This window comes from Oncorhynchus clarkii, chromosome 3 (genome assembly GCF_045791955.1).
Source record: "Oncorhynchus clarkii lewisi isolate Uvic-CL-2024 chromosome 3, UVic_Ocla_1.0, whole genome shotgun sequence".
Classification (NCBI taxonomy): Eukaryota; Metazoa; Chordata; class Actinopteri; order Salmoniformes; family Salmonidae; genus Oncorhynchus; species Oncorhynchus clarkii.
This window is the reverse complement of record NC_092149.1, coordinates 28,219,177-28,242,090: the sequence shown is the minus strand read 5'-3', so window position 1 is coordinate 28,242,090 and position 22,914 is coordinate 28,219,177. Positions and strand designations below refer to the sequence as shown.

At 40.7% G+C, this 22,914-nt stretch overlaps 2 protein-coding genes and 1 long non-coding RNA gene across 3 annotated transcripts; 1 reads left to right on the top strand and 2 right to left on the bottom strand.

The window, feature by feature from the left end:
• Nucleotides 1-443: 443 nt before the first annotated feature.
• On the bottom strand, nt 444-1,708 carry LOC139392372 (uncharacterized). Its single transcript, XR_011629663.1, has 5 exons — nt 1,644-1,708; nt 1,424-1,523; nt 1,192-1,296; nt 966-1,089; nt 444-679 (listed from the first exon to the last, which is right to left on the bottom strand). It is a non-coding gene; the product is annotated as an uncharacterized lncRNA (long non-coding RNA).
• A 4,882-nt stretch (nt 1,709-6,590) lies between these two features.
• On the top strand, nt 6,591-9,167 carry LOC139392360 (lysM and putative peptidoglycan-binding domain-containing protein 1-like). Its single transcript, XM_071140298.1, has 3 exons — nt 6,591-7,181; nt 7,375-7,697; nt 8,789-9,167. The coding sequence occupies exons 1-3, from the start codon at nt 6,999-7,001 to the stop codon at nt 8,943-8,945; spliced, it is 663 nt and encodes a 220-aa protein (XP_070996399.1). The 5' UTR covers nt 6,591-6,998; the 3' UTR covers nt 8,946-9,167.
• Nucleotides 9,168-9,486: 319 nt separating this feature from the next.
• LOC139392367 (tumor necrosis factor alpha-induced protein 8-like protein 2) lies at nt 9,487-17,109 on the bottom strand. The gene is made up of 3 exons (XM_071140310.1): nt 16,653-17,109; nt 12,319-12,642; nt 9,487-12,151 (listed from the first exon to the last, which is right to left on the bottom strand). The coding sequence occupies exons 2-3, from the start codon at nt 12,634-12,636 to the stop codon at nt 11,909-11,911; spliced, it is 561 nt and encodes a 186-aa protein (XP_070996411.1). The 5' UTR covers nt 12,637-12,642; nt 16,653-17,109; the 3' UTR covers nt 9,487-11,908.
• Nucleotides 17,110-22,914: the final 5,805 nt, after the last annotated feature.

The window sequence follows — 22,914 nt, the reverse complement described above, 5'->3', positions numbered from 1 at the left end:
CATTTTAACGTCATCGTTTTAAACTAACCCACGTTAAGTCCGCACGCTCGCTTTCTCCAGGGAGGGGGGTTATCCAATATATAGAGTGGTCTAGGGGTGAGCCACAAATGAGAACCTTCTGAAGAATGTTAACCGGTGGTTACACTACCAAGATTAGCAGTAATATTGTCCTATCTGCTGATGATTTATGGTAAGATCACAGCTTAGCCTTAACAGGGGAGGTGTTGGACCTAAATAAAATGGGCGAACGGAATAACACAAAGGGTGCTGAGAATCGTCCCCCTTCCCACCCCTCGCAGGGTGACAACAGTCAAAGCATTGTCTCAAGCACCAATGTGTCTACCCTGAGATAGAGTAAACAAAGGAAGCATGGAGGCAGTTCAAGATTTTCTAGTGCTGCTCTTATAGTGTTGTCATTACTGCAACAGAGTGCCATTCATAATTGTTGAGTCAACAGATGTATGTCCAAATGGGACCTTTGTGTCAGCAGCAGGGTTTGAGGAAAGGGCTAGGGATTGTGGGAAGGTGCTGGTGTTGAGGTCTGGTCCCTGCTGCTCATCTGGTCAGCCCTCTGAGTCAGTGGGAGGATGGGAGGGATGAGGGTTCCTCTTCATCTGAATCAAATTCCACATTCTCATCCTTTACCCACGGGTCACTCCTGTCCTGCAGCCGTCCCGCACTGAGGCAGAAAGTGAAAGAGCGAGGTGGTAGAAAAGTTAAAATGCCATACTGAACTCTAGGTGGTGAACTTACATAACTGCAGCCTTCACATTTGAAAAACAACTCAATTGAATAACGATGTCACACTACCCTGCTAATGTTCACATGGGGAAAGGCAAGTTTAATAAACTATTCAAAACAAAACTTAAAATATGCATGAAGCCAGTGAGAAATTGGAATCAACTGACAAATGCAGATTAGCGGTGACGCTGAATGAGAGTCAAGACTTTCTAGTTACATAGTACCTTTTCAATTTAAGGTAATGCTCCTCCTTTGAGCTGTCATAGGTTCCGACTCCTGTGTCGCCGTTGGCTGACTCCTTCTTACACACTTCCTTATTTCTCCCAATTAGACACGATCCCTGATTGACTAGTGAGGATGAATGGCAATGAACAAAAGGGTTAGCGGTGGAGACCAATCATTATAGATTTGTAATATGATCATGTTATTTACAATAAATCTAGACTTTACCTGGTGTATTACTGTTGGAACTGGGTAATGACATGATGTCTTATCATTGTCTCCACTGACGTTTGATGTGGTGATGATAGTCTTGTGCTGGAGGGGCTGATGTCACTGTCTGGAATGGAACACAGTCCGAAACTAGTACTTAGTACTGGAAATACATCTTTAAAAAGATCAATGAAAATGTGATTGTAATAATAACTACTCACAATAACATATCACTTTCAGCATAGAGTACCTGGTCTTTTTGTGCCAAATAAATATATTACAGTCTTCAGTAAGGTGTGGTGGGTGAGTTTACATGTCTGTGTCAACAGGGGGGCAGAACTAGAGGGTTCCTATGGGGGAAACAACATGACGCATGGTCAACACTCCGGTTTACACTAGTCTAAATAAAGCCTCAGGTTTACAAAGACAAAATATTTCACTGAGTAACTTAGCTAGGTATATAGCTTTACCTGTCGGCTATCTTCAGCTTGAACATGGTTTTCATGGTTTCGTTAAGATATCTCATTTTTCAGTTTTCTTTCCATAAAACCACTTCATCCCTGGCACAGAAAGGATTAGTGTAGGCACATTCAGCCTTCACGGACGGTTTTGATATAGCTTCCTGCTTGGGAAAATAATGTATAATTCATATGCTGACATTACACAGAAAAGGTATTTTCCCCATTATGTGTAATGTCAGAATGTCAACTGTATCAAAAACAAGGCGGTATGAACACACAAGGTGTATCTTGAACGGGAATTAGGAAAAATACAGATGCTCATGAGAAGTGCTTAGTCTGCCAAATGAAAACAACAGTAAGATCTGGGTAAGGATTCATTCCAGTTGATAGCAATGATAACGGTGTTGTGCAGAAAATCTCCCCCTGCCAGACTTGCTTGCTAGTTGAGATTTCTGATCACAGTAGGTTGCATTTCATTAGATTTTTTATGTCAGTTTGATCTTGGGGGAGGCACTAGACTCACCTACTGCTACTCATTGGACCCTTTGATCACTCGGCTACACATGCCTCTCCCTATTTTTTTTTATCCATTATTTTACCAGGTAAGTTGAATGAGAACACATTCTCATTTGCAGCAACGACCTGGGGAATAGTTACAGGGGAGAGGAGGGGGATGAATGAGCCAATTGTAAACTGGGGATTATTAGGTGACCGTGGCCAGATCAGGAATTTAGCCAGGACACAGGGGTTAACACCCCTACTCTTACAATAAGTGCCATGGGATCTTTAATGACCGCAGAGAGTCAGGACACCCATTTAACATCCCAACCCGAATGACAGCACCCTACACAGGGCAGTGTCCCCAATCACTGGCCTGGGGCATTGTGATATATTTTAGAACAGAGGAAAGAGTGCCTCCTACTGGCCCTCCAACACCACCAGCAGCATCTGGTCTCCCATCCAGGAACTAACCAGGACCAACCCTGCTTAGCTTCAGAAACAAGCCAGCAGTGGTATGCAGGGTGGTATGCTGCTGGCAATATGTCAATATGCTAATGTCAATATGCCTTGTCTATTGCTGTTTTGGTTAGTGATTATTGTCTTATTTCACTGTAGATAGCCCTTTTGTCTCACCCCCCACACATTGGGTGACCTCACCTGGCATAACTGATGCCGCTAGAGACAAAACCTCTCATTTTAACTCAATGCCTAGGTTTACCTCCACTGTACTCACATCCAACCATACCCTTGTCTGTTTATTATGCCTTCCGAACACATTAGATGACCAGTTCTTATAGCCTTTAGCCATACTCTTATCCTACTCCTCCTCTGTTCCTCTGGTGATGTAGAGGTTAACCCAGGCCCTGCAGCCCCCAGCAACACTCTCATTCCCCAGGCGCTCTCATTTGTTGACTTCTGTAACCGTAAAAGCCTTGGTTTCGTGCATGTTAACATCAAAAGCCTCCTCCCTAAGTTTGTTTTATTCACTGCTTTAGCACACTCCGCCAATCCTGATGTCCTAACCGTGTCTGAATCCTGGCTTAGGAAGGCCAACAGAAATCCTGAAATTTCCATTCCCAACTACAACATTTTCCGACAAGATAGAACTGCCAAAGGGGGCGGAGATGCAATCTACTGCAGAGATGGCCGGCAGAGTTCTGCCATACTATCCAGGTCTGTACCCAAACAGTTCAAGCTTCTACTTTTAAAAATCCACCTTTTTAGAAACAAGTCTCTAACCGTTGCTGCTTGTTATAGAACCCCCTTAGCTCCCAGCTGTGCCCTGGACACTATATATGAATCGATTGCCCCCCCATCTATCTTCAGAGTTCGTACTGTTAGGTGACCTAAACTGGGATATGCTTAACACCCCAGCCATCCTACATTCTAAGCTAGATGCCCTCAATCTCACACAAATAATCAAGGAACCTACCAGCGATCACTACCTCATTGCCTGCGTCCGTAATGGGTCCGCAGTCAAACGACCACCCTTCATCACATTCAAACGCTCCCTAAAACACTTCATGCGAGCAGGCCTTTCTAATTGACCTGGCCCAGGTATCCTGGAAGGATATTGACCTCATCCCATCAGTAGAGGATGCCTGGTTGCTCTTTAAAAGTGCTTTCCTCACCATCTTAAATAAACAAAAAATGTAGAACTAAGAACAGATACAGTGAGGGAAATAGGTATTTGATCCCCTGCTGATTTTGTACATTTGCCCACTGACAAAGAAATGATCAGTCTATAATTTTAATGGTAGGTTTATTTGAACAGTGAGAGACAGAATAACAACAACAAAATCCAGAAAAACAAATGTCAAAAATGTTATAAATTGATTTGCATTTTATTGAGGGAAATAAACTAGCTTTTTCAAACAGAAATTTGCATCGTGTAGCACTAATTCCAAAACATTTTGGGACACTGTAAAGTCCATGGTGAATAAGAGCACCTCCTCCCAGCTGCCCACTGCACTGAGGCTAGGAAATTATTATCTACGATAATTGAACATTTCAATAAGCATTTTTCTACAGCTGGCCATGATTTCCACCTGGCTACCCCTACCCCGGCCAACAGCTCTGCACCCCCCGTAGCAACTTGCCGAAGCCCCCCCTGCTTCTCCTTCACCCAAATCTGATGTTCTGAAAGAGCTGCAAAATCTGGATCCCTACAAATCAGCTGGGCTAGATAATCTGGACCCTCTCTTTCTAAAATTATTCGCTGAAATTGTTGCAACCCCTATTACTAGCCTGTTCAACCTCTCTTTTGTATTGTCAGAGATGCCCAAAGATTGGAAAGCTGCCACAGTCATGCCCCTCTTCAAAGGGGGAGACACTCTAGATCCAAACTGTTATTGACCTATATCCATCCTGCCCTGCCTTTCTAAAATCTTTGAAAGCCAAGTTAACAAAACAGATCACCGACCATTTCAAATCCCACCGTACCTTCTTCACTATGCAATCTGGTTTCCGAGCTGGTCATGAGTGCACCTCAGCCACGCTCAAAGTCCTAAACAATATCATAACCGCCATCGATAAAAGACAGTACTGTGCAGCCGCCTTCATCGACCTGGCCAAGACTTTCGACTTCGTCAATCACTGCATTTTTATCGGCAGACTCAATAGCCTTGGCTTCTCAAATGACTGCCTCGCCTGGTTCACCAACTACTTCTCAGATAGAGTTCAGTGTGTCAAATCGGAGGGCCTGTTGTCCGGACCTCTGGCAGTCTCTATGGGGGTGCCACAGGGTTCAATTCTCGGGCTGACTCTTTTCTCTGTATATATCAATGATGTCGCTCTTGCGGCTGGTGATTCTCTGATCCACCTCTACGCAGATGACACCATTCTGTATACATCTGGCCCTTCTTTGTACACTGTGTTAACAAACCTTCAAACGAGCTTCAATGCCATACAACACTCCTTCCGTGGCCTCCAACTGCGTATAAATGCAAGTAAAACTAATTGCATGCCCTTCAACTGATTGCTGCCCGCACCCGCCCACCTAACTAACATCACTACTCTGGACGGTTCTGACCTAGAATATGTGGACAACTACAAATACCTAGGTGTCTGGTTAGACTGTAAACTCTCCTTCCAGACCCACATTAAGCATCTCCAATCCAAAATTAAATCTAGAATCGGCTTCCTATTTCGCAACAAAGCCTCCTTTCGTTGGCTGGCCCTCGCTACATATTCATCGCCAAACCCATAGGCTCCAGGTCATCTATAAGTCTTTGCTAGGTAAAGCCACGCCTTATCTCAGCTCACTGGTCACCATACCAACACCCACCCGTAGCACACGCTCCAGCAGGTATATTTCACTAGTCATCCCCAAAGCCAACAGTTCCTTTGGCCGCCTTTCCTTCCAGTTCTCTGCTGCCAATGTAACAAACTGCAAAAATCACTGAAGCTGTAGACTTACATCTCCCTCTCTAACTTTAAGCATCAGCTGTCAGAGCAGCTTACTGATCACTGTACCTGTACACAGCCAATCTGTAAATAGCACACCCAACTACCTCATCCCCATATTGTTATTTATCTTTTTGTTCTTTTGCACCCCAGTATCTCTACTTGCACATCATCATCTGCATATCTATCACTCCAGTGTTAATGCTAAATTAGAATTATTTCACCTCTATGGCCTATGTATCCTTACCTCCCTAATCTTCTACATTTGCACACACTGTACATAGATGTTTCTATTGTGTTATTGACTGTACGTTTGTTTATGTGTAACTTTGTGTTGTTGTTTTTGTCGCACTGCTTTGCTTTATCTTGGCCAGGTCACAGTTGTAAATGAGAACTTGTTCTCAACTGACCTAACTGGTTATATAAAGGTGAAATAAAAAAATAAATACTAGTAAAACTAGTAATGTCTGCAGTTTTCGATTTGGCTATTTGTTTCAAGCGTATTAGTCTATAAATAAATCTCTTTGCCAAAATGTGTAATCTCTCCCATGTCTTATTTTAATGTTTATTGCTTGGGGGGGGTGTTCTGTCAGGGGGTGATTTTCGGCACAGCAGGTACTTCACCTTTCATTTTTCATCAAGGCTACCTCATCCTCTGGAATGAAATTGGACAGGAGTTCTACAACACGCCCTTTCTGGAAAATAAACAATTAACGTTAGCTAGCTACGTTAACTAACTAGCTTGTTAAAATGACAAACGTGCCCGTTTCGCATGTAGCTAGCAAGCTAAAGTACAAATTGATTTCTGTGTAAGTAACAACTAATAAGATGGCTCGCCTTGAGGATATTCGATTGACTCTGATCATTGCCCTCTCTTTTAAACGACATTTAGATTAATAGGTTTAGCTAAATATATTTGTTAGTAAGGTCCTTATTTGCGAATCGCTAGCTCGCTATTCCAAACATCTTCAAAACCGTTTGTAATCTAGCTACTTCCTGCTTTCAGTGAGGAATTGTGGGATTTGGTCATACCACGGCAGCCATGGAAACAGACAGCTGACTGAATACTAGCTAGCTATTCCAAACATCTTCAAAACCGTTTGTAATCTAGCTACTTCCTGCTTTCAGTGAGGAATTGTGGGACTTGGTCATACCACGGCAGCCATGGAAACAGACAGCTGACTGAATACATTTTTCCTATGGCAAGATTTTGTTTAAAAGCTAACTAACTAGCTAGTTGACGAGATAAGGTAAACTAGCTACATGCACTTAAACTCATGTTATTATTAGCTAGCTACCACCTCCCTACAATAACGACGATACAGGTTTTCTAACTGTATAGGCAATTTAGCTAGCTGGCAAACTATAGTAACTACTATAGCCAGAAACGTAAACTGGTTTACGCTAGCTAACGTTATTGCTAATTTAGCAAGTTAGGGGGGCTAGATAAGCTCAACCATGTTCCACGGGGAACGGGCTCCTCTTTCAACGGGTGGAGCCGGTCCACTCCCCGTTAACCGCACGAGGTCATACGGCAGTCTTGTACAATCCAACCTTTCTCCGGTACGACAAAGACGAATTGAACACCAAGTTCAGCCAGGAGAGACGTTGCAAGGACTCGCGTTGAAATATGGAGTATCTGTGAGTAGCTAGACATTGGCATTGCCATTCTTCCAAAATGTTTGAGTATTTGAAATGTTGCCCCAGCACACATCCTGTCAAGGAGGAGTTTTAACTGCATGTTAATTTAAATGGGCAATTTGAGAACTTATGCTATGGTGATAAATGTGTTTACATTCATAAACCCACATCTGCAATTGTATCTTTTTAACAGATGGAACAAATCAAAAGAGCAAATAGACTGTACACGAATGACTCAATATTCCTAAAGAAGTATCTTTCTATCCCTGTGCTGTCAGACTACAACAGTGATGCTAATATTGGGGTAGATGTGACTGAGGAGGACTCAGGCAAGGTACAGGACAGTACAAGTAAAAAAGTCTCTACTCAAAATGGGAAGCCAGTGAACAATTCTGAAAAGACACAAGAAGAAGGTACATCAGAACTTTCTCCAATGAATTTCTTGAAAAGGATGGATCGTATGATCAGCCAGACCAAGCAAGCAGCTGTGAAAAGATGCCAAGAGGGAGAGAAAAGGTAAATTCACCCAGATAACTTCATCACTGTATTATTCTGTCCTGTCATAAACTAGTGGTCAGTCTAGTTTATGATGCACTATGCAAAATCGCTCCACCATTTTCTAGTTGCAAAAAATCTAATAGGTTGCCTAATTTCAGATTGTGACAAAACAAGCAAGTATAGTGTGGAGAATAAATGTACCATCTAAACCGCTGTGAAATGCCTTTTCCATAACCAAAAATATTGTTTTCAACTGTTGGAAGATGGTGTACAAAACCGAAAGAAAAAATATGCAAAAACGATCTTAAGAAAAGGAAGCATAGAAATAGCTCACATAGAACAGATACCGCTTTTTAGACTTGCATTCAATGAGAAGGACAGATCTATAACACAAATTTCTATGTGTAATTGGTCGGTCGCCCAAAAATTACATTAACTTTAACTTATTATAACTTATTATAATATCCATCTAAACGAGTAGGGTGTCAATGTGATGATGTCATGACATCAGTAGCATGTTATTATGTCAATGGTTCCCAAATTTTTGGGGCCCTCGACCCCATTTTGAAATAAAAAGAATTGTGCCACCCCACCATATAAAAAAAGGGTATGTAATCAACAGCCAATGTTTCTTTTTTTAAATTGTGACTAAGACAGTACTTTGACAGTATTTCAATCTGAAGAAAGTATGGTTTGAAGTGACAGAAATGCAACAGAAAGTATTGGGAAGTTCAGAAGATTATCAGGCAATATTTTTATATTGTGTCTAAAAAAGTCTTATTTAGTTCCTGGTATTGTCCACTCTATTAATTATTCCAATGCAGCATTGTGGTCATTCTAGAAGGAAACAAAGTCTTGTCTTTGAGTGATGGGGTCATAACATTTTGAAGCTTAAACGGTTCAAGAGATGGAGACATATTTGTAGGAAGAAAACAGAAACCATTCTGTTAATTGCATCAAGTGGCAACCGCAATGTAAAACAAATGTATTTACATTTTTCTCGTGACCCCATGGTTTGGACAACACTGTATTATGTGCTTAGCTCTTCATACAATGCTTGATTTTGTCAAGGTTCTGTTTATTTCACCTGTTGGGGTTTTCCATCACAGTTTGACATCTTTGGAAGCAGCTTGTACCAGCAAGACAACAGACCGTCGATTTACAAGGTCAAACAGTGCCACGATCGTCACCTCTCCCAGAATGCATCAGCAAGCCATACTTGGTGCAGTGCCCCTCACCATCACCAAATGCACCAAGAAACTGTGAGAAAGAGAGGATGAGATCTTTGAGTTGTAATTTCATTGCCTCTGTCAGGCAGATCATGGGACACATGGTACTAATACAAAAATCAAAGGGATAGACGTCTATGCTAATCTGGCATTACAGATTTAGGAGAGTTCTTATTTTCACTGATGAGTAACTTGCTGCTCTATGGACTTGGTAGTTGAAAGTTGGTCGTTAGCACTGTTGATATAATTGTTTTGCTGATAGCGTGAGTTTCATTTTGACATAAGAATACTTCTTATTAGGCAAGTAATTAACTACTACCAAGTTATTTAAAGTTGTAGTACATAGATTACGTATTATATATTTGCCATGTCCAGAACAGCACTGTCTGGTTGTCTGTTTACTACACAAAACGAGAGTCAGAATGTGGTACTTTGACTTGTGTTTATATGTTAGTGTGATCATGTAACTATCCAAGTTATGCTTAGCCACAGGCGCTAGATCATTTGAGTTATGCTACCTTGTAGTGTCTTATGCAATGTCAGAAATGTGAAAAAAATGCAAGTCTTGGAGAACAATAGAAGTTGACTCTGAAAAATGTATTTATTATTGAAACCAATGTGAGTTGGTATAGCCTAGTCTTCATTGGGTGTTTGTTACAATTATGCAATAATGTACATATTTATTTTTAGAAGAATACTGAGCACTGCACTTTCATTTTCTAATCCTGGCACTAGGTTGTAGTAAGTGGTAAGGTTGCCTTGGTATTTAATTAAATTTTGCCAACCAACTGTATTGTTACAGTACTGAATTGGCTATACTCAATCAAAGTGAGGAACTTGTTGTTTCTCCTTGCTATTTCAACAAAAGACAAAACGATATTCCTCTGGTATGGTTTCCTTTTTGTTTCACACTGTAAACTTTTCTGCTGTTTTAAATAAATCCAGAGGTGTAGTTTCGAAGTACAATATATAGTTGATTTTGCCTTAGTTATTTCAGAAGCATCTGGCCTGGTTACTGGTTTTTATATGTGATGTTACTGTTAATTCACTAGTTTGTCCCTTTTTTACCCAGGTATTTCCATTTAGCTAACCACCTACAGTACCAGTCAAAAGATTGGACACATCTACTCATTCCAGGGTTTTTCATTATTTGTTATATTTTTTACATTGTGGAATAATAGTGAAGACATAAAAACTGAAGACATAATAACACACATGGAATCATGTAACCAAAAAAGAGTTAAACAAATCAAAATATATTCTATATTTGAGATTCTTCAAAGTAGCCACCCGTTGCCTTGATGACAGCGTTGTACACTCTTGCCATTCTCTCAACCAGCTTCATGAGGTAGTCACCTGGAAAGCATTTCAATTAACAGGTGTGCCTTGTTAAAAATGTATTTATGGAATTTCTTTCCTTCTTAATGCGTTTGAGCCTGTCAATGGACATTGACCAGTGGAAATCTGTCCTTTTGCTCTGATGAGTCCAAATTTGAGATTTTTGCTTCCTAATGCCATGTCTTTGTGAGATGCAGAGTAGGTAAGTGGATGACCTCCACATGTGTGGTTCCCACCGTGAAGCATGGAGGAGGAGCTGTGATGGTGTGGGGGTGCTTTGCTGGTGACACTGTCGTGATTTATTTAGAATTCAAGGCACACTTTTAACCAGCATGGCTACCACAGCATTCTGCAGCGATACACCATCCCATCTGGTTTCTGCTTAGTGGGACTATCATTTGTTTTTCAACAGGACAATGACCCAACACACCTCCAGGCTGTGTAAGGACTATTTGGCCAAGAAGGAGAGTGATGGAGTGCTACATCAGATGACCTGGCCTCCACAATCACCCAACCTCAACCCAATTGAGATGATTTGTGATGAGTTGTACCGCAGAGTGAAGGAAAAGCAGCAAACAAGTGCTCAGCATATGTGGGAACTCCTTCAAGACTGTTGGAAAATCATTCCTCAGGAAGCTGGTTGAGAGAATGTCAAGAGTGTGCAAAGCTGTCATCAATGCAAAGTGTGGCCACTTTTGTTTTTGATTCCATATGTATTATTTCATAGTTTTGATGCCTTCAATATTATTCTACAATGTAAAAAAAAAAAAAACTTGAATAAGTAGGTGTGTCCAAAACTTTTACGGGTACTGTATGTACACACATTGCTGTCAATTTATTGATAAATTGCACATATTGTACATTTAATAGCATTGTACATTTAATAACATTAACTAAAGATGTGAAGTCAATATATTCACAAATGGACAATAAAAAAGGCACTAATTTACAAGCCATTTATTTTTTTCCAATCCTATGATTTATAAGGCCCAAATTATTTTTAAATATTCCAATCCAGTTTCTCTTTGGGCCTTATGAAATTACTCTCTTGTATCTCCACAATAAATGTGCACTGTTTTCTCCATAAGCGTTTATATTTTCTTTGATACATGCAGTACTGAGTCATTGCCAGCTAGACCACTAGATGGTAGTACTCTATTCTAATATTTCACCGCTTGCTTTTAACCCTTGTTTTCATTCTGTCAGTCAGTATTGTGCAGTCCTTGAGGCTTATCTTTCCCTATACAGTACATAATATGGCGAGCAAGAGAGAAAAAACTACAGAAAAACTAGAATAGTAAATGAGTATGTGAAACCTTGGACGGAAATTCCACTGTATAAAATCAGGTGGTTGGCACAATCTTAACCTAATCCTGACTTTCCAGGAACTCCATTCGTGGAGACACAATTCATCAGGAGACATTAACTATACATCATCCTGCATATTCTCATATTCTTTCACTTTGGGCAGTACCCTTTTTGGAAAATAACAGATCAGTGAGTGACTACATCAAGTAAAACTTGGGTCACAAATCTCACCAGTTCTCATTTAGAGCATGGACACTTCCTGTCCTTACACACAGTCCTCTCTTGAGTTCTAAGCAGACCCCTTCAAGCAGATCTCCCAGTGTCTCTCTCACAATCATAGACTTGCTCACACTCTCATAATGTCCCCTCCTCCAGCAGACGGTTGAGGCCGGTGCAGATTTTGGTGAGGTTGGGTTTAAAGGATCCATCAGGGTTGTACAGCTGGGTCAGAAGCTCTGGATCGGAGTAATGATTGAATACGTGGTTGATGCGACCATGGGATTTGTGCGTGAGGTGGGAGTCGACTAGCTTCAACAACAGATCTCTGCAACCTGTCAGGATCTCTGACATTACTGTCTTGTCAAAGGTGAACTCCACCTGAACAAGAAGAAGTGGGAAATAGAGATCAGATAACAATGTTGTTATTATGTTGTCATCGTCTTATCTGTTTTGATAGAGAATGATGAGCCGTTAATGCATAGAGGTCTATGATCAATTAACTCACTGTAACATTATAGAGTTATGCAAGATGCCGGCATGTTTACCTCATAGAAGCTGATGGCTGTCATGGCTCCTTGATGTAGCTTCTTCTTGAAGTCCTGGGCCAGACTCAGCTCCTCTGGGCTGAAACGGTTGTGTCTGAACAGCACGCCAATCTTCACTGCTATCTTGATCAGGTCCTTCACCACCTTCTGGGCCTCTGAGCGGTTGCCTGAATACTCTTTGGAAACACGGTAGAGCTCATCCAGAATCTCACTGCTGGTGTCGTCTATGAACATATGGACCACAGACTTGTTGGCCATGTGGCTGAGGATCTTCTTCTGGGCCTGCATGGCCATATCCTTGGAGCTGAATGACTCCATCCTTACCTGGGGGTTGGGAGAGAGAAGTGAGCAGTGAGCAGGGATGGCTGATTATGTTATTTCTAATTCCTAGCTCAACCGTGCCACAGGATCTCCCTCAGTTCAGTTTTCTGGGCTTTTTGTTTTCGTATCACAGAGAATCCAACTGAGACATACATTAAGCTCAGGGGATGTTCCATGGGTAATACCCATGGTGGAAAAAGTACCCAATTTTCATACTTGAGTAAAAGTAAAGATGCCTTAATAGAAAATGACTCAAGTGAAAGTCACCCAGTAAAATACTACTTGAGTAAAAGTCTAAAGGTATTTTGGTTTTCAAAAGTAAGTATCAAAAATAAAAGTATAAATCATTTTAAATTCCTTATCTAAAGCAAACCAGATGGCATCATTTATTTTTTTATTTGTTTATTTATAGATAGCCAGGGGCATGGTCCAACACTCAGACATAATTTACAAACAAAGCATGTGTTTAGTGAGTCCGCCAAATCAGAGGCAGTAAGGATTACCAGGGATGTTCTCTTGATAAGTGTGTGAATTAGACCATTTTCCTGTCCTGCTAAGCATTCAAAATGTAATGAGTACTTTTGGTTGTCAGGGAAAATATATGGAGTAAAAAGTACATCATTTTCTTTAGGAATGTAGTGAAATAAAAGTTGTCAAAAATATTAAATAGTAAAGTAAAGTACAGATAGCATAAAAAACTACTTAAATAGTACTTTCAAGTATTTTTACTTAAGTACTTTACACCACTGGGTAATACCCACTGAGGCTACAGCCTCACCCCACACCGTGTCCCTGTCAGGGGAGTGAAGATACAGAGAGCTAACCCTCATGGGAGGACATGAGTGTACCTACATCACGTAAACACACACAACTGTTGCACCACACACCGTTTAACAGGACTAGTGTCATTGCAGCTTTGTCCTGCAGCTGTGTTACAGGTTCATTTGATGTATTCAATATCAAATTAACACAGTAGGTTCCATGGTACACCTATGGAATTGGGCCTAACCTACATGCAACACATAGTCTAATGCCCAGAAGGTACCACTTTTTAGTATACGCCTTTATACATGAAATAGATAATTTTTTGTGTAACTTTACATTGTGGCCACATCATTTCCACATAATTTTCAACATTGTAAAAATGGGTACGAACTATGTATAAAAGGTTACGCAATTTCTACCATTGGTTTCTGTTACATGTTGAGAGCATTCACAATCATCCTGTGGTGATAATTTCAGGGCTGAATCTCCACTTAAGGCCTGTGTGGACAAGTATGTGAGAGAGGCAGGTAGACTGCATAGCTCAGGCAGGTTTCTACAAGTGCTCCTAGATTGCATCAGAACAGGGGGAATGGAGCAAGTCATGGCCCTAGACCCAATGGCTATCCCATAGGAAAACATATTTTTGGTTACAGGTAGAACCCTTTGGCGTTCCATGTAGAATCCTCTGTGGAAAGGGTTCTACCTGGAACCAAAAATGGTTCTTCAAAGGGTTCTCCTATAGGAACAGCCGAAGAGCCCTTTTAGGTTATAGAAAGCACTTTTCCCCCAAGAGTGTATATTTACTGTCTTGGAATCCTCCCTTAGGCAAAATGTCTTACATTGAGGTATCCTTTAAATTGCTTCAGGGCCTTTATTCACAAAGAGTCTCAGAGTCCTGATCTAGGATGAGTTTAATATTTTGGATAATAATAAAAAATATTATATTGACAGACAGGAAATGGTCCTACATCAGCACTCCTATTCTGAAAGGCTTTATGAATAAGGGTCCAGGTGTGTGTGTACTCGTGCATGCGTGCGTGATCCTAATGACAGTCGTCTATCTGACTCACAATTGATGCAGTAAGCACTGAATGCAAATGACTTTTCCCACCAATAAATCAAATGATCCTGACGTACTAATAGGCATACCTCGCTAATAGCCTATGTTCCACAATCAGCAAACACATATCTCCCATATGACATCCCACTGGGTTTTTATTACATGCATATCCAGTGTCACATTTCTAATGGTACACTCCAGTACAAAGCCTCCGCTCTCTGCGGGAACATTCATTAGATTAATTTCCCTTAACGATGATAATGGAAGTGGAACAGCATGATAGCTATTTCAGATTCACTCTCAATCTCATTCCAGTGCAGAAAAGCCCAGTGTGGATTGGGAGACGAGCGCACCCATCAGCCATGTATCCTCCCTCCATAAATATGGAGCCACAGCTGGAGACAGCTGGCTCTTTGGCTGGGCTTAAAGGAAAAGTCACTCTGTTTATTTGACTAGTCTGCTAAGGGTCAATTGTTTACAGTAAGAAATATGATTTTTGGGTTGTCTTCATGCGACAGCCCAGAGTACAAGAAAAAACACTCTCCCGTAATGGACAGCACAGGGCAGACTGATAACGCTTTTTTATGTTTACACAGTTCATGTGGAATACAGCAACAATGACCATGTACACATTTAGAGAGCACTCAATAAGGTACATTTGAGTTGCTATGGATAGAAGAGCACTAACTTCTCCTCTAACAAAAGGAACCAATTTTATGAAACCAGACATTAGTACATTTTCAGGAAATGGAAAAGCCAAGCAATGTGGGTCTTCCATTACTCCAGTGTTAGGAGGGCAGGTTGTGTGGATCAAGAAGAGCTGTGCTGACTGACTTGGAGATAGTGGTCGCTGATTGTAAGATTGGGGAGGGAGAGGTAAATATTTAGCATTCCGTAGATGACTGCTGAGGGTGTGTGTGTACGAGTGTGTGTGTGTGTGTTTGTACCCACAGGGCTTAGCAGGGGAATTGGGGAGTCCCTTCCACTTCCCTGGACAGAACGTGACTTCTACTGCTGCTATTACAAAGCACCAGGTCAAGCAGACATGTTCCACTAACACTAGCCCTATAGGCTTATGTCACATGCTGCCTGTCACCAGACTTGAGTGGTATTATGAGGCATTGAGGCCTCCCAGTTCCTATAGTGTCTATTCAGAAGGGTGAAATGTTCAGGGTATTTCAGATAGAAATATATCATATAGGATGGACATGACTTTTAATCATATGACTTTTAGTCACAGAGAATATGTGCAGTTCTACCACCTCATTGAACACACTCCTGGTGCCATTATCATGAGCTCAGGTCCAGACCTTTCTTTTCAATAGAGGACTTCATAAAGTGCGGAACTTTAGTTGGTATGGGTTTCTAAATCAGGCTATGTCCCGTGTGTGTGCAGGTTCAGCATGTGGCACAATAATGGACCAAAAAACTGGCATCACAACACTATTGCTTTATTAACAATGGTGTTGGACTGAATGCTTGCTGTTTGATGCTGGCAGTTTCTCATTCAAAAGTGTTCATACAATATGATTTTTGCACATGTTTTTTCAGTCTTGTAACGTTTCTCAACGTCTTTGAAGAGTTGTTGTTCAAGACTGACACACAACTCTGCTGGCTTATTAGGGAAGCGAAACAGAGCAGTTGGTTTGTGGTGACCAATTTTGTTTTTACCTCTTACTGTCTGTCCAACACATTGATGTGTCATTTCCATGTCTTTGTCTTTCGCTCTGACTGGCTCTCTGGCACTCTCAATCCGTGTAGGCTAGTATAGAGGAAAATAAAGTCCACAGCTCATTTGATTGTGCAAGCTCCACCAGGCACAGATGGTTTCTCTCCTCACATATATAGCTGTCTGTCAGGACTGGGTTCCGTTTGTACCTGTTTCAGCATGACTGAGTGTACGTACATACACGTCTCCCACGTCCAGTGTAAGTTAGAAAAGTATTGAAGAGGAATTCACACATTATCTTATTTGTTCGTTCAGTACCACCTTCCTTCTCACTTTATACATATAGGTCTAAACTGTATTGAAAGATGTAACAAAAAACGACAAGCTCGCTAAAATAATAACACAAGTGTTGTATTTGCAAGAGCGTACGTTATTTCTGTCAAAGGTAGAGCTAACTGTGCATAGAAAAGACATTGTTGAGTTGTTATCAGATAGAGAAAGCCCTGAGAGTCTTCTTACCTGTGTGTGTGAGAGAGTCCCCCTCCCTCCTTCGTGTCAAACGTCTCAGTCCCCACGGCACGTGGCTCAGGTTGTCAGCATTGAGCACTCGTTAATGGAATCCCTTCATCTTATCAGGTGAAAATAAAAGAAAATCCCTCTGTGTCGCGTCTATCTGTGCTGCTCGCCACCATCTCAAGATAAATGTCAGTTGTACTTCCTTGAGGAACTAAATTGCTATGACACACCCCTTAGTGTTTCTATCTCTCTCCTTCTCTCTCTTGTGTTTCCTTATAAAATTCAAATGAAAACTTTTGTTCCTCTTCAAACTACAGTATCTCTCTCTTGCTTTCATCCCTCTTCATACTTTATCAGTCTCCCCGTTTCTTTTTGTTTCTCTCTCTCATCCACTCTGTTCCTCTCTCTCTCTCTATCTGCTGACAGTGGGCCTCTGCTTGTCCTGACAAGTGAAAACCCCAGAAAGAATTTAGCAATAATCCAGTAACACAGTCATTTGAAAGGGGAGCGGCTTAACCCTTTTTGTGTTCATCATTGCAGGAATGCAGCTTCTGTCAGCAATGGACTCCATGTCACCTCTGCTCTCCAGCAATGTATAAATTCATATAGTTCATCTGTTCATCCTAAACCTTTAACATTTTCACTGCTTTACTTTTGTCAGTATAATTTTGACCCTGGTGACATAGAGTATGAAGGGATTATACCATATGGAGTGTATACTGTATATACTGTATTATAACATTGGCATGAATGAACAGTGTTTCAAAATACTGAGCTCACATTGGTTTGAAATGGAGGGAAGTCAGTAAAGACTGATGGCTATATAAGACCTATTTACCAGCTTTGTTTGCATTGGTTGCCATAGATTTTATCTCTCCTTGTGTTGTCTTAGTTTCAATTGATGTTGAATTTGTGAAAAGCAAATACATAGACATAGGTAGACTGAGGTAAAATAATACAGTGCATAGTGAAAGTCTACACATCCCTTGTACATTCTACACATTTTGCTGCCTTAAAATACATTCAAAAAAGGCATTACATTTGAAGTGAAAGAAAATTAAAAGGATTTTTTCCAAATGAATAAAAATGAGTAAAAATACCAAATACAGTGGGGCAAAAAAGTATTTAGTCAGCCACCAATTGTGCATGTTCTCCCACTTAAAAAGATGAGAGGCCTGTAATTTTCATCGTAGGTACACTTCAACTGTGACAGACAAAATGAAAAAAAATCACATTGTAGGATTTTTAATGAATTTATTTGCAAATTATGGTGGAAAATAAGTATTTGGTCAATAACAAAAGTTTATCTCAATACTTTGTTATATACCCTTTGTTGGCAATGACAGAGGTCAAACATTTTCTGTAAGTCTTCAAGGTTTTCACACACTGTTGCTGGTATTTTGGCCCATACCTCCATGCAGATCTTCTCTAGAGCAGTGATGTTTTGGGGCTGTTGCTGGGCAACACGGACTTTCAACTCCCTCCAAAGATTTTCTATGGGGTTGAGATCTGGAGACTGGCTAGGCCACTCCAGGACCTTGAAATGCATCTTACGAAGCCACTCCTTCGTTGCCCGGGCGGTGTGTTTGGGATCATTGTCATGCTGAAAGACCCAGCCACGTTTCATCTTCAATGCCCTTGCTGATACATGTCCCCATTCATTCTTTCCTTTACACGGATCAGTCGTCCTTGTCCCTTTGCAGAAAAGGGCCCCAAAGCATGATGTTTCCCCATGCTTCACAGTAGGTATGGTGTTCTTTGGATGCAACTCAGCATTCTTTGTCCTCCAAACATGACGAGTTGAGTTTTTACCAAAAAGTTATATTTTGGTTTCATCTGACCATATGACATTCTCCCAATCTTCTTCTGGATCATCCAAATGCTCTCTAGCAAACTTCAGACGGGCCTGGACATGTACTGGCTTAAGCAGGGGGACACGTCTGGCACTGCAGGATTTGAGTCCCTGGCGGCGTAGTGTGTTACTGATGGTAGGCTTTGTTACTTTGGTCCCAGCTCTCTGCAGGTTATTCACTAGGTCCACCGTTAGGTCCACTATGTGGTTCTGGGATTTTTGCTCACCGTTCTTGTGATCATTTTGACCCAACGGGGTGAGATCTTGTGTGGTCTTGTATGTCTTCCATTTCCTAATAATTGCTCCCACAGTTGATTTCTTCAAACCAAGCTGCTTACCTATTGCAGATTCAGTCTTCCCAGCCTGGTGCAGGTCTACAATTTTGTTTCTGGTGTCCTTTGACAGCTCTTTGGTCTTGGCCATAGTGGAGTTTGGAGTGTGACTCTTTGAGGTTGTGGACAGGTGTCTTTTATACTGATAACAAGTTCAAACAGGTGCCATTAATACAGGTAATGAGTGGAGGACAGATGAGCCTCTTAAAGAAGAAGTTACAGGTCTGTGAGAGCCAGAAATCTTGCTTGTTTGTAGGTGACCAAATACTTATTTTCCACCATAATTTGCAAATAAATTCATAAAAAATCCTTCAATGTGATTTTCTGGATTTTTTTTCTTATTTTGTCTGTCATAGTTGAAGTGTACCTATGATGAAAATTACAGGCCTCTCTCATCTTTTTAAGTGGGAGAACTTGCACAATTGGTGGCTGACTAAATACTTTTTTGCCCCACTGTATGTTTTGATTGAGTATGTCTTCACACCCCAGAGTTAATACTTGGTGGAAACACCTTTGGCAGCCATTACAGCTGTGAATCATAAGAGCCTTGCACAACTCTTAGTGTAAGTTATATCCATTGTTTTTGTCACAATTGCTCAAGCTCAGTAAATTTGTTTTGGAATCATTGATGGACAGCAATATTCAAATCTTGTCTCTGACCTTCAAGCGAATTTAAGTCAGAACTGACATTGGGCCACTCAGAAACACTCAACATTTTGTTATTAACATTTGTGTAATTGTTCCTCTGAAAAGTACAATTCTATCCCAGGGTTAGGTTTCTATAAGAGTGAGGCAGGTTTTTCCCAAACATTTTATTTGACCCCCTTTTTCTCTCCAAATATCGATCGTCTCATCACTGCAACTCCCGAACGGTCTTGGGAGGCGAAGGTAGAGTCATACGTCCTCCGAAACATGACCCGCCAAACTGCACTTCTTAACAAGTGCAATACACCAAATGAAAGATACACTTCTTGTTAATCTACGCATCGTGTCCGATTTCAAAAAGGCTTTACAGCGAAAGCACAACATATGATTATGTTAGGTCAGAGCCAAGTCTCAAAAACACACAGCCATTTTTCCAGCCAAAGAGAGGAGTCACAAAAAGCATAATATAAAAAAATCTCAGTTTACATTGTTCAGTAATGTTTTGCTTCCAAAACATCCTGTGATTTTGCAGAGAGCCACATCAATTTACAGAAATACTCATAATAAATCTTGATAAAAGATACAACTGTTATTCACAGAATGAAAGATATACTTCTCCTTAACAACCGCGTGTCAGAGAAAACACAGTTCAACTGACGACTGGCCCGCCACAAGGAGTCGCTAGAGTGTGATGAGCCAAGTGAAGCCCCCCCAAAAAGTTTTATTTTAACCCCCCCCCCCCCCCCCCCCTATTGCAGATTCAGTCTTCCCAGCCTGGTGCAGGTCTACAATTTTGTTTCTGGTGTCCTTTGACAGCTCTTTGGTCTTGGCCATAGTGGAGTTTGGAGTGTGACTCTTTGAGGTTGTGGACAGGTGTCTTTTATACTGATAACAAGTTCAAACAGGTGCCATTAATACAGGTAATGAGTGGAGGACAGATGAGCCTCTTAAAGAAGAAGTTACAGGTCTGTGAGAGCCAGAAATCTTGCTTGTTTGTAGGTGACCAAATACTTATTTTCCACCATAATTTGCAAATAAATTCATAAAAAATCCTTCAATGTGATTTTCTGGATTTTTTTTCTTATTTTGTCTGTCATAGTTGAAGTGTACCTATGATGAAAATTACAGGCCTCTCTCATCTTTTTAAGTGGGAGAACTTGCACAATTGGTGGCTGACTAAATACTTTTTTGCCCCACTGTATGTTTTGATTGAGTATGTCTTCACACCCCAGAGTTAATACTTGGTGGAAACACCTTTGGCAGCCATTACAGCTGTGAATCATAAGAGCCTTGCACAACTCTTAGTGTAAGTTATATCCATTGTTTTTGTCACAATTGCTCAAGCTCAGTAAATTTGTTTTGGAATCATTGATGGACAGCAATATTCAAATCTTGTCTCTGACCTTCAAGCGAATTTAAGTCAGAACTGACATTGGGCCACTCAGAAACACTCAACATTTTGTTATTAACATTTGTGTAATTGTTCCTCTGAAAAGTACAATTCTATCCCAGGGTTAGGTTTCTATAAGAGTGAGGCAGGTTTTTCCCAAACATTTTATTTGACCCCCTTTTTCTCTCCAAATATCGATCGTCTCATCACTGCAACTCCCGAACGGTCTTGGGAGGCGAAGGTAGAGTCATACGTCCTCCGAAACATGACCCGCCAAACTGCACTTCTTAACAAGTGCAATACACCAAATGAAAGATACACTTCTTGTTAATCTACGCATCGTGTCCGATTTCAAAAAGGCTTTACAGCGAAAGCACAACATATGATTATGTTAGGTCAGAGCCAAGTCTCAAAAACACACAGCCATTTTTCCAGCCAAAGAGAGGAGTCACAAAAAGCATAATATAAAAAAATCTCAGTTTACATTGTTCAGTAATGTTTTGCTTCCAAAACATCCTGTGATTTTGCAGAGAGCCACATCAATTTACAGAAATACTCATAATAAATCTTGATAAAAGATACAACTGTTATTCACAGAATGAAAGATATACTTCTCCTTAACAACCGCGTGTCAGAGAAAACACAGTTCAACTGACGACTGGCCCGCCACAAGGAGTCGCTAGAGTGTGATGAGCCAAGTGAAGCCCCCCCAAAAAGTTTTATTTTAACCCCCCCCCCCCCCGGCCGCTAGCAACTGTATATTCCAGATATCCTAGTCTCAGATCTTGAGTTATAAAGGGGGTGCATTTGATAAATATCAACAATTCCTACTAAGGGAAATGTGTTTTGTGTTTCCACTAACCACAATTCATGAATGCTCTGATTCATAACAGGTTTGGCCATTTCCTGATTCAAAAGCTCTGTTTATCTGTAGGTTTATGCGAACGACATCCAGCTGGACCAGCCTGCTGAGGCTCAACCCAGGAAAAAAAAAGCTCCATCCAATGGGGCCAAGGCCCTTGAGCCAATTATTGTTTTCAGGTGTCAGGGTGAGCGGTCAGACCAAGGCCCAGTTGAACTGAAGGGAGAGTCTGAACAGATAAAAGCCCACAGTGTGCAGTGGGGATTCAAAGACACCTGCACCTTTGTGTTTTTCTCTTTCCTCCAGCAAGAAATTAACTGACTAGAGATAGCCAACTGTAAAAGTGGGCCTGTCACCATGGCAACAGACAGGAAATAGGGCTTAAGCGGTTTCCTGACGGCTTCCTCTTAATCATGTAATGACATCTCTCTCAGAAATGTCTATAAGGAGAGTTCAGATGCGTGAGTGCCTGTTGCACTCACTAACTGCTAAGTATTCATACCCCTTGACATTCCACATTTTGTTACAGCCTGAATTTAAAATGGATTCAATCTCTTTTTTTTACCCATCTACACCGCATAATGACAAAGTGAAAACACGTTTTTAGAAATTTGACAAAGTGATTTTTTTTTTTTTTTTTTACATTTTAGCACGTTTACTGAAAATGAAATACAGAAATATCTAATTTACATACACTACCATTCAAAGGTTTGGGGTCACTTAGACATTTCCTTGCTTTTGAGAAAAAAGCAAATTTTTTGTCCATTAAAATAACAAAATTAATCAGAAATACAGTGTAGACATTGTTAATGTTGTAAATGACTATTGTAGCTGGAAATGGCAGATTTTTAATGGAATATCTACATAGGTGTACAGAGGACCATTATCAGCAACCATCACTCCTGTGTTCCAATGGCAAGTTCTGTTAGCTAATCCAAGTTTCTCATTTTAAAAGGCTAATTGATCTTTAGAAAACCCTTTTGCAATTATGTTAGCACAGCTGAAAACTGTTGTTCTGATTAAAGAAGCAATAAAACTGATCTTCTTTAGGCTAGTTGAGTATCTGGAGCATCAGCATTTGTGGGTTCGATTACAGGCTCAAAATGGCCAGAAACAAAGAACCATATTCTGAAACTCGTCAGTCTATTCTTGTTCTGAAAAATGAAGGCTATTCCATGTGAGAA

Coding starts and splice junctions, on each gene's coding strand:
- LOC139392360 (XM_071140298.1), top strand. CDS start 6,999: ATGTTCCACGGGGAACGGGCTCCTCTTTCAACGGGTGGAGCCGGTCCA. Junction 7,182..7,374: donor CGTTGAAATATGGAGTATCT/GTGAGTAGCTAG, acceptor TCTTTTTAACAG/ATGGAACAAATCAAAAGAGC. Junction 7,698..8,788: donor TGCCAAGAGGGAGAGAAAAG/GTAAATTCACCC, acceptor TTTCCATCACAG/TTTGACATCTTTGGAAGCAG.
- LOC139392367 (XM_071140310.1), bottom strand. CDS start 12,636: ATGGAGTCATTCAGCTCCAAGGATATGGCCATGCAGGCCCAGAAGAAG. Junction 12,152..12,318: donor CAGCCATCAGCTTCTATGAG/GTAAACATGCCG, acceptor CTTCTTGTTCAG/GTGGAGTTCACCTTTGACAA.